The sequence below is a fragment of the Macrobrachium rosenbergii genome, chromosome 1 (assembly GCF_040412425.1).
Source record: "Macrobrachium rosenbergii isolate ZJJX-2024 chromosome 1, ASM4041242v1, whole genome shotgun sequence".
NCBI lineage: Eukaryota > Metazoa > Arthropoda > Malacostraca > Decapoda > Palaemonidae > Macrobrachium > Macrobrachium rosenbergii.
In genome coordinates, this window is record NC_089741.1 from 32,086,805 (window position 1) to 32,104,989 (window position 18,185).

At 35.4% G+C, this 18,185-nt stretch overlaps 1 protein-coding gene across 1 annotated transcript; it reads left to right on the forward strand.

The window, feature by feature from the left end:
• Positions 1–7,805: 7,805 nt before the first annotated feature.
• LOC136846953 (di-N-acetylchitobiase-like) lies at positions 7,806–16,099 on the forward strand. Its single transcript, XM_067118234.1, is given in 8 exon segments — positions 7,806–8,119; positions 9,839–9,983; positions 10,179–10,387; positions 12,110–12,134; positions 12,137–12,251; positions 13,295–13,424; positions 14,178–14,339; positions 14,805–16,099. Coding segments are annotated over 8 exon segments (1,233 nt in total). The 5' UTR covers positions 7,806–7,858; the 3' UTR covers positions 14,991–16,099.
• Positions 16,100–18,185: the final 2,086 nt, after the last annotated feature.

An 18,185-nucleotide genomic window follows, 5' to 3' on the forward strand; every position in this document is an offset into this window, starting at 1 on the left:
TCTCAGACCACTAGTAGTGTGTCTTTCAATTCAGAAAGTGTTTCCCCTCAGACCACTAGTAGTGTTTCTCTCAGAGCACTAGCAGCGTTTCTCTTAATCCAGAAGTAGTGATTCTCTCACACCACTAGTAGCGTTTCTCTTAGACCACTAGTAGTGTTTCTCTCAATCCAGATGTAGTGTCTCTCTCAATCCAGAAGTCGCGTTTCTCTCAGACCACTAGTGGTGTTTCTCTCAATCCAGAAGGTGTTTCTCTCAATCCAGAAGTAGAGACTCTCTCAGACCACTAGTAGTGTTTCTCTCAACCAGAAGTAGTGTTTCTCTCAGACCATTAGTGGTGTTTCTCTCAATCCAGAAGTAGTGTCTCTCTCAGACCACTAGTAGTGTTTCTCTCAGACCACTGGTAGTGTTTCTCTCAATCCAGAAGTAGTGTTTCTCTCAGACCACAAGTAGTGTTTCTCTCAGACCACAAGTAGTGTTTCTCTCAGACCACTCGCCTTGACTTTACTCTTGGCATTCTGATAACACTCGTAGACTCAGGAAAAACAAAGAAGGCGTTTCTCTTCTCTCAGTCTAGAAGTAGTGTTTCTCTCAGACCAGTGAAGTGTTGTTTCTCTCTATTCTGAGTCTCCTCACGACACCTACTCATTTCCTACGTCCCCTAAGGGCGGGGCAATAAGTCAAACGGCTCAAGTTTTTGGGAGATGTATTCTGTCACCAGACCATTTTCCAGGTTTTTTGTTTTCTTTGTCCTCTCTATTTTTTTCAGTGCCGGAGTGAGGACGGTTCTTTCCTTTTTTCCTTTCATTAATCTATGATGTCAGTTGCCAGGCTTATCTTGTTGCCTTTGATAATGGTGTTTGGAAGTGTAAGATTGCCTGATGGGATAAGTAAATATATACATTATATAATATAAATATATATACATATATATACATATACATATATACATACATACATACATACATACATAATAAACTTCCCCTACCAGAAATATTCCAAGCAATCTTATACAGTGCTTCCTACTACATTCCCAAAAATCCTCTTCGTCACCAGGAACAATCGCATCTTCGAAAATACACACCTTTCTTCCAAATCAGTTATGGATCCATTGTCGTCAGTCCGAATTCATTACAGAACTCCCAGTAGCTATCCAGCGATTCGCACCACCCGTTGTCCTTGGTTATGTTGCCTGTTGCGATACTGTGCAGGTGATCTGGAAGGCGTGGTTTGTCGAGGGCGAACAACGAAAGTATCCAGGTCTGATATTAATGTGTCGATGTCTTTGTTATTTTGTGGCCTGTTGGCATGTTGTCATATATTACTTATTCATTCAGCAAAGGTTCTGGGGCTATTATTATTATTATTATTATTATTATTATTATTATTATTATTATTATTATTATTATTATTATTATTATTATTATTATTTTTTGGGAACACGAACCTTATTTACATGGAACAAGCCCAAAGGGTCATTGACTTGAAGTTCTTATTATTATTATTATTATTATTATTATTATTATTATTATTATTATTATTATTATTATTATTATTATTATGCAGAACATGAATAGGAACTAGCCCATAAAAGGGTTCACTGACTTAAAATTCAAGCTTCCAATGATTATTATTATTATTATTATTATTATTATTATTATTATTATTATTATTATTATTATTATTATTATTATTATTATATAGAACATGAACCCTATTCATATGGAACAAGCCACACAGGGGCCATGGGCTTGAAATTCAAGCTTCCAAAGAAGAATATTATTATTATTATTATTATTATTATTATTATTATTATTATTATTATTATTATTATTATTCAGGAGATGAACCCTGTTTATATGGAACAAGCCCTTAAAAAGGTTCATTGACTTGAAACTCAAGCTTCCAAAAGAATATGGTTATTATTATTATTATTATTATTATTATTATTATTATTATTATTATTATTATTATTTATTATTATTATTATTATTATTATTATATAGAACATGAACCCTATTCGTATGGAACAGGCACACCACAGTGGCTCAGGACTTGAAATTCAAGCTTCCAAAGAATATGGTTATTATTATTATTATTATTATTATTATTATTATTATTATTATTATTATTATTATTATTATTCAGAGGATGAAGAACCTTATTCAAATGGCAGGTATGCCACACCTACCCTTGTTATTATTATTATTATTATTATTATTATTATTATTATTATTATTATTATTATTATTCAGAACATGAACCCTATTCATATGGAACAATTAAAATGGTTCATTGACTCGAAACTCAAGCTTCCAAAGAATATGGTTATTATTATTATTATTATTATTATTATTATTATTATTATTATTATTATTATTATTATTATTACTCAAAACATGAACCCTACTCATATGAAGCAAGCCAATGCAGGGGCCACTGACTTGAAATTCAAGCTTCCAAGGAATATTAAGGTGTTCATTCGAAAGAAGATAATAGGAAATACAGAAAGAAGAGATCAGTTATTAAAAAAATAAATTAGCAGATTAATAAATAAATAGATAAAGATGTAAGATGGACGAAAGAGAATATGAACGGAGGTATAGACAAAAGAGCCTCCCTACCCCGCCTTACAAGGTCTGATAATTCGGAAATATCCATCATTGTTACGTACAGATTAACGAGATCGAACCATGACACGTTCTCAAAACTCATTTGAAGCCTCCAGAGTTTAAAAAAAAAAAGTAAAAATGTTTCTATTTATGTATAAGCTTTAAAAAAAATGTAAAATGTTATATATATTTTATGTGCTAAGTCTTCCATTGTAGACCGCAATGTGAGAACATTAGGTTGCACAATAGAAACTGAACTTTTTTTCGCGTATTTTTCTTTACATTTTGTGCTACAATTTTTTTTTCTAGGGATTTAAAAAATAATTTCACAATGCCCGACGGGAAATTCTCTCTCTCTCTCTCTCTCTCTCTCTCTCTCTCTCTCTCTCTCTCTCTCTCTCTCTCTCTCTCACGTGTATATGAAACACTGTAAGCAAGAAAGAGTGTCTTAGCAGACGGGAGGTGACATGTTCTCAGGGGCGTCATTGGGGGTGGGACTGAGGGGGCCACTTGCCCCCTCAAGATACTGATGCCCCCCCCCAAGACTTGGTTTGCCCCCCCTAGCCTTTGAAATAATAATAATAATAATAATAATAATAATAATAATAATAATAATAATAATAATAACAAAGGGTACGTGTGGTATACCTATTTACTGCCTTATTAAATCAATACAGATCTTACATGGCTTCAAAAAGCTTCAGAATGCGCACAAATTTCCAAAGGTTTCCAGGGTGGGCTTACATCGATCCCATATCCCCGGCCATATCATAAGTTCTAAACCTTTGCCATGGACCCGCGCCCACCCCCAGAGAAAAAAAAAAAAATCTGAAACGACGCCACTACATGTTCTATAGGTTATGACTTCATTATAATGAAGAAGAGATTATCGGGGAATACTTTGCTTATAATTTCTCTACTCCAAAGTCATGCCTTTCAGCGACCCACGGTGCAGAGAGAGAGAGAGAGAGAGAGAGAGAGAGAGAGAGAGAGAGAGAGAGAGCCACTAGAGAGAGAGAGAGAGAGAGAGAGAGAGAGAGAAGAGAGAGAGAGAGAGAGAGAGAGAGAGAGAGAGAGAGAGAGAGAGAGAGAGAGAGAGAGAGAGAAAGAGAGAGAAATTAAGAGAGAGAGAGAGAGAGAGAGAGAGAGAGAGAGAGAGAGAGAGAGAGATAGATTGATTGGAAAGAGAGAGAGAGAGAGAGAGAGAGAGAGAGAGATTGAGGGAAAGAGAGAGAGAGAGAGAGAGAGAGATTGAAGAGAGAGAAAGAAAGAGAGAGAGAGAGAAAGAGAGAGAGAGAGAGAGAGAGAGAGAGAGAGAGAGAGAGAGAGAGAGAGAGAGAAAGGACGCACTCAGGAATGTGCAATCCAGTCCATTCTCCCTTATTCATCGATATGGAAATCCAGATATGATATTGTCAAGCGCTGACGGGTTCCCGATGCATCAGATGATAATATGCGAGCGAGTTAGTGGCAGGTGTTCAAATATATATATGTGTCGCCCCCCGGTATGAGGAGATCCTCAGGAATACTGGAATACTGGAATACTGGAATACCTGGTCGATTTCCGAAGACCGGGTTGGCAAGAGGAATCATGGGGTTCATTCCAGTCCTTCGGATTGCTATATTTCTTTTCAGTGACTTCTTCTTCTTCTTCTTCTTCTTCTTCTTCTTCTTCTTCTTCTTCTCCTTCTTCTTCTTCTTCTTACTCAGAGGATGAACCCTATTCATATGGAACAAGCCCACCACAGGGGGGCCATTGACTTGAAATTCAAGCTTCCAAAGTTAATGGTGTTCATTAGAAAGAATTAACAGACGGTAATTGGAAATGCAGAAAGGTCACGTATTAGAATATGAAAAAATCGTTTCTTATTATTATTTTTAATTATATTATTACCCAAAAGATGAACCCTATTCCAATGGAACAAGCCCACCACAGGGGCCATTGACTTGAAATTCAAGCCTCCAAAGAATACGGTGTTCATTAGAAAGAATTAACAGAAGGTAATGGGAAATGCAGGAAGAAGAGATCACTTATTAGAATATATAAAAAAAAATATATGAATGAATAAATATAAATAAATTATTAAAATAAAAAGAGAATTGTTTTGGGGTAGTAATGCAATTGCATATTCACGTGAACTTCTGAAGAAGTTCCAATTGCACGACGTCCTCTGGGAGACTGTGAGGAGGAATAAAGGACCTCTGGAATTTTGGAAAAGTTGACAGCGAGGCACATTTACCGCATATTGGTGTTGCTGTTCAGCAAATCTAGTTGCTCTCGGCGGGAGAAGGGGATCAGGGATCAACTGTGAATGTGAGAGAGATCTCTGTTAAATTAAAACTAATGAAAAATTGACAAACAAGAGACCACCCGTCGATGGTTCAAGTCTCATATTCGCCTCTTTGGAGCGTTGGTAAATGAATCCAATGTAACAATAGATTGTTGAAGCAAAGGAAATTGAATTGGCTTCAGTTTATTTTAATAATAGCTCTCTTTAGAGTCTTTTGAAATGAAATATCCAGTTGCCTTTATTAGAAACGTAGGCGTTATTGTCTCTGTGAATATATCTCATTCACTTGAGCCTTCAAGGCTGAGAAAATGTTTTTAATATATCATACAAATTGGAGTCTTCGACGTTGCGAAAATGTTTTAAATATATCCTATGAATTGGAGCCTTCAAGGCTGCGAAAATGTTTTAAATACTTTTTATGAATTGGAGTCTTCAACACTGAGAAAATGTTTTAAATATACCTTAATAATTAGAGCCTTCAATGCTGCGAAAATGTTTTAAATATATCTTAAGAACTGGAGTCTTCAATGCTGCGAAAACGTTTTAAGTATATCATATGAACTTGAGCTTTCAACGCTGCGAAAATGTTTTATATATATCTTATGAATCTGAACCTTCAAAGCTCCGAAAATGTTTTAAATATATCTTATGAATCTTATCCTTCAATGCTGCGAAAATGTTTTAAATATATCTTATGAATTGGAGCCTTCAAGGCTGCGAAAATGTTTTAAATATATCATATGAGTTAAAGTTTCAAGGTTGAAAAAAATGTTTTAAATATATCTTAATAATTAGAACCTTCAAGGCTGCGAAAATGTTTTATATATATCTTATGAACTGAAGTCTTTCAGGCTGCCAAATTATCTTTCCTCAAAATTTCCTCATCTTAAAGAACATTTCAAATGATTTGAGCTAGATACTTTAAGTGCAACTGACGAGAGGACTTTAAAATTAACGGAATACAAATATTTTCTTGATATAGTGAAATTTATAGCGATATTCATAGTGAACGTTTTGATGCCAGTTTATATTCTTTCCCCCTTTGTATTTAATTTCAGCTGTCATCATTCATTTTATTATTATAAAATTGTTAGATCTATAAGTTGGGCGCAATAAGATATTGGATGTCATGAGTGTATCATATGTGTATATATATAAGTATACTGTATATATATATATATATATATATATATATATATATATATATATATATATATATATATATATATATATATATATAAATATATATATATACGATTATATACATTATATATATATATATATATATATATATATATATATATATATATATATATATATATATATATATCACAAAAAATATGTCTATCACTTCCTCACTTCTAATCCACACTATTCTACCTTTATATCCTAATCTCTCTCTCTCTCTCTCTCTCTCTCTCTCTCTCTCTCTCTCTCTCTCTCCTAAAAAGATTATTTAGAAAGCTGAATCCTCAACGCATAAACAATGCCTTCAATGCATCACAGCGTCCTACGAAAACGAAGGATACTGAGGCATCCTGAAAGCCTTGCCCTCGACCCAGGCCATCCTAAAAGGATAGATGAGGTCCCTAGGCGATAGATTCCTACGCCTTGATATTCGGGGGGAGGCCGTAAAGAGGGCTTTACGGCCTCCTGAAGGATATGGAGGTCGATGGAAGCTGGCCTCCTTCGTAATGGCCCGAGAGTCCTTCCTACGAGAACTTGAAGTCTGAAGTCAAGGGGGATAGGATTCGAATAGGATTCGATGGAAGGATTGAGACTGAAGAGATAAATTGATAAAAAAGGATGTGTGAAGTTTTGGGAGATAGGATTCGAATAGGATTCGATGGAAGGATTGAGGCTGAAGAGATAAATTGATAAAAAAGGATGTGTGAAGTCTTGGGAGATAGGATTCGAACAGGATTCAATGGAAGGATTGAGACTGAAGAGATAAATTGATAAAAAAGGATGTGTGAAGTCTTGGGAGATAGGATTCGAATAGGATTCGATGGAAGGATTGAGACTGAAGAGATAAATTGATAAAAAAGATGTGTGAAGTCTTTGGAGATAGGATTCGAATAGGATTCCATGGAAGGATTGAGACTGAAGAGATAAATTGATAAAAAAGGATGTCTGAAGTCTTGGGAGATAGGATTCGAATAGGATTCCATGGGAGGATTGATATTAGAAAGAAAAATGTATGAGAATGAAGTCTGGAGCCTTAGGAGATAGGATTCGAATAGGATTCAATGGATGGATTGAAATAAAATAAAAACAAAAAATAAAATTTTAAGTAATAATATATTCCATACAATAAGCAGAGAGAGAGAGAGAGAGAGAGAGAGAGAGAGAGAGAGAGAGAGAGAGAGAGAGAAAGGAAACAATATTTCCTCTGACACTTACTAAATATATTACCTTCTTTTTGAAGAGGTAAAATAAAATGATTGCATTGACAATGCACCTAGGTTTTAGTAAAAAGTACTGATTGGATCCATTCGTGATTAAAAAATTTATATATATATATATATATATATATATATATATATATATATATATATATATATATGTGTGTGTGTGTGTGTGTGTGTGTGTGTGTGTGTGTGTGTGTGTTCAGTTGCCATCAGAAACCGTTGGGAGTAATGTTGTAATAGTACAGCTTAACCCACAATCAGAATGCCGTTTTATCTGCTTGTACCCTAACATTCATTTTGCAATTATCAGTCGTGAAACACAATACTAGCCTAGACAATTGACGGGAGGTGTTTACCATCTGATAAAGCACTAGAGAATCTCTCTCTCTCTCTCTCTCTCTCTCTCTCTCTCTCTCTCTCTCTCTCTCTCTCTCTCTCTCTCTCTCTCTCTCTATCACCTGAAACAAAGGCCAATTGTTTAAAGCAGAAACGAGGACATCCCTTGACTGAGTTACTGTAACCAGACGCCGTCCAGAGCTCGAAAGCAATGGAGCACAAGCAACTAGTCCTGCTGCCAATTTTGGCTTTAGTGCTGCTGTCAGCACTTTTCCTGCAAGCAGAAGGAAGAAGCAGGCAATCATTTCATCATGGACGGTATCGAAAGCTGGCAAGTCACTCGGGGAAACCGCTGCTCAACCCTTGCAGATGTAAAGATCGAAGGCTTTGCATGCCTCTCGACTTAGCCAGTCGCCAGCACCCGACGGCACCTCACGTCCAGAATTACCTTTTGAAGAAGAACAAGACGGAGGTAAACAAAAGAGGTTTTCTGTGCGTGTTTCTGTTTGTGGACTGTGTAGGTTGTCAGTTGATTTGTGGTGTGTGGGTTTCGTAACCTGTAGATTTAGTTTTTAGTTTTTGTTTTTTATTAATGGTTCTTGGAATTATAAAGTTCAAGAGGATGCAATACATTACTACCCTAACGTTATTCTCCTTGCATTTCAATATATTTTTATTATCTATTTGTTAATTTGTTAGTTTACTTTTCCTTTTTAATATGTGAGATCTTTCTTTCTGTATTTCCCATTACCTTCTGTTACTTCTTTCCAATGAACACCATATTCTTTGGAGGCTTGAATTTCAAGTCAATGGCTACTGTGCTGTGGTGGGCTTGTTCCATATGAATAGGGTTCATCTTCTGAATAATAATAATAATAATAATAATAATAATAATAATAATAATAATAATAATAATAATAATAATAATAATAATCTAGCGTAATCAACTTACAAAAAATTACAAAACAAATTTCTAAAAGATCCGGAAATCAATAACAAAATATCTGCTTAGGTAGATTTTCAGTCCTCCACAAAAACTGTTTTTTTTCTCATACACGAAACCTATTTGGGCTATTCCAAGAAAATACAAGTAAAAATTGCGCCGAGGTTTCTTCGGCGCAATAGAGTTTTCTGTACAGTGCATAATCAAGGCCACCGAAAATAGATCAGTCTTTCGGTGGTCTCGGTATAATGTTGTATGAGCCGCGGCCCAGGAAACCCTATATCGTTACCAGACGCACGATTATGGCTAACTTTAACCTTAAATGAAATAAAAACTACCGAGGCTAGAGGGCTGCAATTTGGTATGTTTGATAACTGAAGGGTGGATGATCAACATACCAATTTGCAGCCCTCTAGCCTCAGTAGTTTTTAAGATCTGAGGGCGGACAGAAAAAGTGCGGACGGACAGACAAAGCCATCTCAATAGTTTTCTTTTACAGAAAACTAAAAGGTACCATTGTGCAATATCGTTTACCCACAAAACTCGAGCAGAGAAAAGGTAAATAAAAGATTAGGGTAGAACTCAAACAAACATATGGGTAAAGATTGCTTGAGTTTCTGTGGTTCGTGATTTACATTCCAAGAAATTCTCTGCTATGTAAACACGAATGAGGAGACTGTTTACTTATTTGACTTAAGATTGCTGTGTTCTGATGGACTGTTCATGGTTACTCAGTCAGGTGCTAGAAATATGTGTTTATATATGTATGTATATATATATATATATATATATATATATATATATATATATATATATATATATATATATATATATATTATATATATATATTATATAGATAATATATATGTGTATATATATTGTTTATTGATTAATTAATTAAAAATACCTGCATTAAAAAATCAACAAATAAATAAATATATAAATAAATTAATTAATTAATTAGTAAATAAAAAAATTAATTAGTAAACAAACAAACAAATAAATAAATAATTGAATTAATTAATTAAATAATTAATTAATATATCTATTAATTTATTAATAAATAAATGAATTCATTTATATATTCATTTATTTATTTATGAATTTACTAATTAATTTTATTTATTTATTTATTTACTTATCTATTTTTATTTATTTATTTACTCATTTTTATTTATTTATGTATTTACGTATTTACTTATTTATTTATCTGTTCATTTATTTACAGTATGTATTTATTTATTGCAGGTGTTTGCCTTCGTGCTCGACTGTGAGGAGTCGGTGTGGTCGAAATTCGGCTGGGACAAACTCACCACAATTGCTCTCGCTGGGAAGCCTGACGCTGATCTTATTTGTCACGCCCATGACAACGGCGTGGGCGTTGTCTCCCTGGGTGAGTCTTATTAAACGCCTTCTCTCTCTCTCTCTCTCTCTCTCTCTCTCTCTCTCTCTCTCTCTCTCTCTCTCTCTCTCTCGTATAAATATTCTCAGTAATAGTTTACCGTCTTCTTCTTCTGTCAGAAAACATCCTAACTTCCCCTTACGTCAACATTCTCAGTAATAGTTTACGATCTTCTTCTTCTGTCAGAAAACATTCCCACGAACCAGCTGACGAACGAGACAGCCAGAGCTGCCTGGGTCCAAGAAAGACTGGCGGAGGCCCTTTCGAACTCTCTGGATGGAATCAACATCGACTTCGAGGATGTCATCGCAGACCAGTCCCCGGAGATGGATGGGCTGACCTCCTTGGTGAAAGAGACTGCAGAGGCTTTCCATAAGGCCATCCCGGGATCACAGGTGAGAAGAAGGATGCTTTATTTTTTATCTTAAGTGAGAATGTCATTTTGAATTGTTTTTTATTTTTATTTTAAATGTTCATAGGAGAAACTGTAGTCTACGTTTGAATAATTGTCAGTACGTTTCTATTCATATTCATTAACCCCAACGGAAGAATAATATTTTGTTTGGTACTTATTTTTTCATCCAGTTTGAACTATGAATGGCTGATTATCATAGGGTGAAACTGTACCCAGAATCTGATGAGTTATTTGCTAATCTGTGTGAAATCATACTCCTTATCACTGCCTTTAATCTTATCTCTGGCCAGCTTATCTTTTACCAGAGACAAAGCTTTTGCTAGATGTTTAATGTTTTGCTTTTATTCTCTGCTTCAGGAATATATTGTATATATATATATATATATATATATATATATATATATATATATATATATATATATATATATATATATATATATATATACAGTATATGCAGTATACAGTATATATGTATATATATGTGTGTATGTATGTATACATATATATATATATATATATATATATATATATATATATATATATATATATATATATATATATATATATATATATATATATATATATATATATATATATATATATATATATATATATATCAAAGCTCCAAACTAATATCGATGAATATAACCTGAGAGTCCTAATGGAATTTCCACCTCTTGCCAAAGCGTTTCTCCAACAGTTTAATAAACAAACATCTGTAGGCGTTTATAAAAAGTGTTTACAATTTCCCTTCTGGCCTTAGCGGCACCCACTGTTTAACCTTTTTTACTTTACCTCCATTCCCTCATCCTTTCTTCCATTTTGGGACGTGAAGCGAATGTGCTTTTGCTGTGGGGATCCTCCTCTGTCAATTTGCTAGTCATCCCCGTAGGGAGTGGGTGCCAGGTGCACCTCACTCGGGACGCTGTAGGTATCACTGAACTGTGTCTGTGGAGTCCCTTAGGCCCCTAGCTGCACCCACTTCCATTCCTGATTTCTTTCTTCAGTCTCGCTGTCCAAAATTTCTGACTATTATCTCTTAGTACGACTTTGGAGTTTTCTCCCAGTTCCACTTTTAGATTGTTCGTCATCTCATATGTTTTCTGGATCTCTTATTTATCTTGCTGTTCAGCCACTCCAACTCCATCTTTTCACTGTCTTAATTGCTGAATGGATGAATGTGCCTGAGCTTGGTTTTAGAGCCTGAATTTCATTGAATCAATTCATATCTTTTCACATGAGCTGTCAATTCAATAGGAGCTGAATGGCTGGAAGTGTTTACCCAGTGCTTGGTTTCAGAGTCTGAATTTCATTAAATCAATTCATATCCTTTTCATGAGCTGTCAATTCAATAGGAGCTGAATGGCTGGAAGTGTCTACCCAGTGCTTGGTTTCAGAACCTGAATTTCATTAAATCAATTCATATTCTTTTCACATGAGCTGTCAGTTCACTAGGCGCTGAATGGCTGAAAGTGTCTACCCAGAGCTTGGCTTGATCGCCTGAATTTCATAAAATCAATTCATATCCTTTTCACCTAAGCTGTCAATTCACTAGGCGCTGAATGGCTGAAAGTGTCTACCCAGAGCTTGGCTTGACAGTCTGAATTTCAAAAAATCAATTCATATCCTTTTCACCTAAGCTGTCGATTCACCAAAACAAGAACTTCAGTTACTTCCCTTCGGCTCATAAACCCTTCTTCAGGTCTCATTCGACGTGGCCTGGAAAGCTGGGGCGTGGACGGTCGCTTCTACGACTACAAGGGCATCGGCGATCACTCCGACGTGGTCTTCGTCATGGCCTACGACGAGATGAGCCAGATCTTCGACGAGCCTTGCAGTGCCAGGTAATTTGTACGATCAGAAAGTATAGCTATGGTCAGTGTCTTCTCAGGGATGGGGCGAGTGATGAGGTGTTTCTCAGGGTAATTGAAATTCATTTTTTATAAGTTATTTGTTTTATTTTTTACTTAACAGAATACCATTGGCGTTTTGAATCTGCATATTCACTGTTTAGTCCATTCCTTCCATTGAAAGTATTCATCTGAAATGTATTCTCTCTCTCTCTCTCTCTCTCTCTCTCTCTCTCTCTCTCTCTCTCTCTCTCGCTGGGCACTTATTTGGGTATCTTGCCCGGGATGGGTAAGTGATGATGTGTTTCTCAGTCAGGGTAAATGGAATTAATTTTTTGTTTTCTAAAAAGAAGACTCTTGTGCCGGCTTTGTCTGTCCGTTCACTTTTTCTGTCTGTATACATCTTAAAAACTACTGAGGCTAGAGGGCTGCAAATTGGTATGTTGATCATCCACCCTCCCTCACCAAAGATAGCAAGTTGCAGCCCTCTAGCCTCAGTAGTTTTTATTTTATTGAAGGTTAAAGTTAGCCATAATCGTGCGTCTGGCAACGATATGGGCCAGGTCACCACCGGGCGGTGGTTAAAGTTTCATGGGCCACGGCTCATACAACATTATACCGAGGCGCCGAAAGACAGGTCTATTTTCGGTGGCCTTGATTAAACGCTGTACAGAAAACTCCATTGCGCCGAAGAAACTTCGGCGCGTATGTTACTTGTTTAGTTTTTATTTCTACTCAATTGCATTGTATTAAAGTTCTAAATTAAATATTAATTTTCCATCCCATTCCTTCGGTTGAAAATATTCATCCGAAATTTATTTTCTCTCTCTCTCTCTCTCTCTCTCTCTCTCTCTCTCTCTCTCTCTCTCTCTCTCTCTCTCTCTCTCTCTCTCTTGGGCACTTATTTTTTAAATCTAATTTCTTTCCACGCTTTCAGGGCAAATTCAGGCTTCAAAAAGCCTACCAGGGCATCAACTCTTACATTCAGCTGGGCATTATTTGGGCATTTAAAACCTAATTTCTTTGCACGCTTTCAGGGCAAATTCAGGGCTTCTGAAAGCTTACGAGGGACTCGACTCTTACATTCAACTGGGCATTCCACGTAACAAGCTCGTCCTGGGCGTGCCATGGTATGGGTATCGGTACCCCTGCATCAAGTTTGATGAGGTGAGGATAAAGAAACTCATGAAATACCCAAGACACTTTGGCGCCCATATTTATAAACTGCTTCGAGGGACAAGACAATATCTATAAGTTTATCGAAACTTATTTTAATAAGTATTTGAAAAGGGTTTTTATAGGCTAAGGTAGATTTTCATTATTTAAGCTTTCAGGAGCCATAATGATGTATCCATAGTGTTTTAGGTTTGGGTTTTGAATGAATCCCTTCAGCAAATGGTGGCAGGGATTACATTTTATTTTTATTATATATATATATATATATATATATATATATATATATATATATATATATATATATATATATATATATATATATATATTACAGTATATATATACTTATACATATTATGTATACATGTATATATATGTATATATACATATATATATACATAATATATATAAGTATATATATACATATATACATAATATGTATAAGTATATATATATACTGTATATATATATACTTATACATATTATGTATATATGTATATATATATACTTATATATATTATGTATATATGTATATATATGTATATATATATATATATATATATATATATATATATATATATATATATATATATATATATATATATATATATATTATTGTCCTTATTTCACTAAAAATCCTGAATCTGAAAATAAAAATAAATAAAGAAACTCCTCTCTCTCTCCCTCTCTCTCTCTCTCTCTCCTCTCTCTCTTCCCCATTATCATTTCCTTCCATTTCCTTCTCAGGACGAGACGTGTCACATAGAAAAGGTTCCCTTCCGAGGAGCCAACTGCAGCGACGCCGCAGGGAGCCAGCATCCCTACAGTTATATGCTCGAGACTTTGAAGGAACACAACGCCACCTACCAGTGGGAATGGAAGACTTGCACTCCTTATTATACTATTCAGGTAAAAGTAGAGTAAGTGAGGAACACACACATGCACACACACACGTATATATAAATTATATATATATATAATTATACATACCTATATATATATATATATATATATATATATATATATATATATATATATATATATATATATATATATATATATATATATATATATATATATATATATAGAGTACAGATTTTCTGCCAAACCAGAATTCGTATGCTCCCAGACGCCCTTTCAAACACCTTTGCAAGCCTTAAGAATTCAGCATTGTTAAAATAATCATCTTCAAAAAAATATACAAATAAAGGTTATTTGGTCTCCTGCCTTCATTCCATCAGTACCAAACTGGTCTAACAACCTTGCATTATTCACCATAGAAAAATCACAGCTTGACAAAATAGAGGAAAATTTTATATACAAAAAAATGCTGCATAAAAGCAGCACAAACTGAAACTCTAATTATATTTCCAGGACAAAGGAACAGGCCAGCATATTCAGATGAGATTCGATGACGACAAGAGTCTCTCCTACAAGTACGCCGTGGCGACAGACAACTCGTTGCGGGGAGTCGGAATGTGGACTGCCAACTTCTTGGATTATTCGGACACTCTAGAGGCCCTGGAGCAACGAGAGCTAATGTGGGGAGCCCTGCCTTAGACTGCACTAGAAAGATAGAGTCAGGAGCTCTAGAACTCAATACATAAACTGCAATAGAAAAATAGAATAATGAGATCTAGAACTGACCACATAAACTGCACTACAAGAATAGAATCATGAGGTCTAGGACTGCCTACGTAAACTGCACTAAAAGAATAGAATTATGAGATCTAGAACTGACCACATTAACTGCATTAAAAGAATAGAATCATGAGGTCTAGAATTGCCTACATAAACTGCACTAAAAGAATAGAGTTATGAGCTCTAGAACTGACCACATAAACTGCACTAAAAGAATAGAATCATGAGGTCTAGAACTGCCTACGTAAACTGCACTAAAAGAATAGAATTATGAGCTCTAGAACTGACCACATAAACTGCACTTGAAAAATAGACTTACTAGCTCTAGAAATGCCTGCATAAACTGCACTGAAAAATGGGATCATGAGCTCTAGAACTGACTACATAAACTGCACTAAGAAAATTGAATCATGAGATCTAGAACTGACCACATAAACTGCACTAGAAAAATAGAATTATGAGCTCTAGAACTGCCTACATAAACTGCACTAGAAAAATGGAAAAATGAGTTCTAGAACTGACCACATAAACTGCACTAAAAGAATAGAATAATGAGTTCTAGAACTGTCTACATAAACTGCACTAGAAAAATAGACTTACTAGCTCTAGAACTGCCTGCACAATCTCCCATACTTACTTCATTTGATTTTGCATATTACCTGATTCTTGATCTTCCCTTGACCTGGCTAAACATACTATTTTATATAATTGTAATAACCACAATGCCCTCTTAACATCTCGTGGTCAGGTCGGCAACGTGATCTCGTTCTGATACCTTGTATAAGGGTTCGAATCCTGCTATTGATATCAGAATTACCTCATAATCTTCCGCTTTGTAGGGAAAAGCGTATCTAAAAGGCGCGAAAATTCGAGAAGTTAAGAGTGAATTGTGATTGTTACAATTACGTACGTATCTGGTAAAAAGTGACCAGTAGATTCTAAATACTGTTATATAATTGGTATTGCATATTGTATACACTGATGAAATTTGTTTTAATTATTCATTAAAGCTTAAAAATATAAATAAATATTAATTTTGTCGTTCCTATAAAGCAAAATTCTATGAAACAGAATCATTGATCTTTTTTTTTTTTTATAATTCTATGAGAAAGAAATTAACCAAGAGTGTTGTCATTCTTTTCATGCATATTACTTCATACTATTCTATTGATAATGACAGTTTATATATCTCTGATATGTTATTGTGTATTCAGATACGTTCATATTATAGATTCTAATGCTGACTTTATCTGATTGCAATGTGAGTGACCTCTTCCCCTCTCTCTGCTCTACTTCCTCTCTCTCTCTCTCTCTCTCTCTCTCTCTCTCTCTCCCTCCATGCTGTACATCATCTGCCTGAATAAGAACTCTGTTCATTTTGTGGTTCCCCTTCTCTATATTTCTCTTGCTTCCACATTTCATCTTTTATTTCTTACCTAAAGCCTTCTCTCTCTCTCTCTCTCTCTCTCTCTCTCTCTCTCTCTCTCTCTCTCTCTCTCTCTCTCTCTCTCTGAGCCCTAATTGGAATTCCCGAAGCCGCTGACCAGGTTTTACAGTCTTCATCTAATGGATTAGGACCTGTCAAGCCGCAGACTATAATTGTCCACGAGGTTTTTTAGTTTTCTGTAAAAGAAAACTATTGTGCCGGCTTTGTCTGTCCGTTCGCACTTTTTTCTGTCCGCCCTCAGGTCTTAAAAACTACTGATGCTAGAGGGCTGCAAATTAGTATGTTGATCATCCACCCTCCAATCATCAAATGTACCAAATTCCAGCCCTCTAGCCTCAGTAGTTTTTTTTTTATTTAATGTTATTGTTAGCCATAATCGTGCGTGTGGCAACGATACAGGCCAGGCCACCACCGGGCCGTGGTTAAAGTTTCATGGGCCACGGTTCATACAGCATTATACCGAGACAACCGAAAGATAGATCGATTTTCGGTGGCCTTGATTATACGCTGTACAGAAAACTCGGTTGAGCCGAAGAAACTTCGGCGCATTTCTCACTCGTTTTGTTTTAGTCACAGGGAAAGAAATGACCGAATGGCAATTGTTTCAGAGGCTTGGCCCCCCAAAAAAAGTTTTGGAAGAGAATGATGCAGAAGATTTAAGAGCATTCAGTCATTATATCTTTTATTCGTTTTGTAGCTTAATAATTTCTGTCGTATGGTTACGATAACGATTTTCGAGTCAATTCAGGAATTTCCTCTCTTGTTGCATTACCGTCCATATGTTTTCTTTGTTAGTGATATGTATATATATATATATATATATATATATATATATATATATATATATATATATATATATATATATATATAATTAATGATCATTCTTAAAGCTTTTAACATTTATTTTTTCACCCCATTCGACTTTTAGTTTAATGTCTTCTATATTATGAGGTATGATGTCATTATACTTCAGTGGAAAACAGAGAGAGAGAGAGAGAGAGAGAGAGAGAGAGAGAGAGAGAGAGAGAGAGGTGGAAATGCAAAGTGCTCTCTCTGCATTTCTGAATCCTACAAATGTGTCTTAAGACCATCGCAATTTTCTCCTTAAAAGAAGAAGAAAACTTTGAATGATCATTACGGCTTACCAGGCGAACAAGCAACCAGGAAATAACGAGGAATTAACCAGGAAATAACCAGGAATTAACCAGGAATTAACCAGCAACATTCCCAAGGCAAAGAAAGCGCCCTGGGAAAGAATTCAAAATACACACTTGACAGAAAAGTTTTTTATTTTTTTCTCTGTCTCTCTCTAACTGTCTATCTGTCTGTCTCTGATTGTTTGTCTGTCTGCCTGTCTCAGTCTCTGTGTGACTGTCTGACTGTTTGTCCTTCTGCCTGTCTATCTACCTGTCTGGCTGTCTCTGACTGTCTCTCTGACTATCTATCTGTCTGTCTGTCTCTGTCTCATTCTCTATCTCTCTGCGTCTGTTTGTCTGTCTATCAGTCTCTCTGACTGTCTGTCTCCCTGACTGTCTGTCTCTCTGACTATCTGTCTGTCTGTCTCTGACTGTCTGTCGGTCTCTCTGACTATCTATCTGTCTGTCTGTCTCTGACTGTCTGTCTGTCTCTCTGACTGTCTATCTGTCTGTCTGTCTCTGACTGTCTGT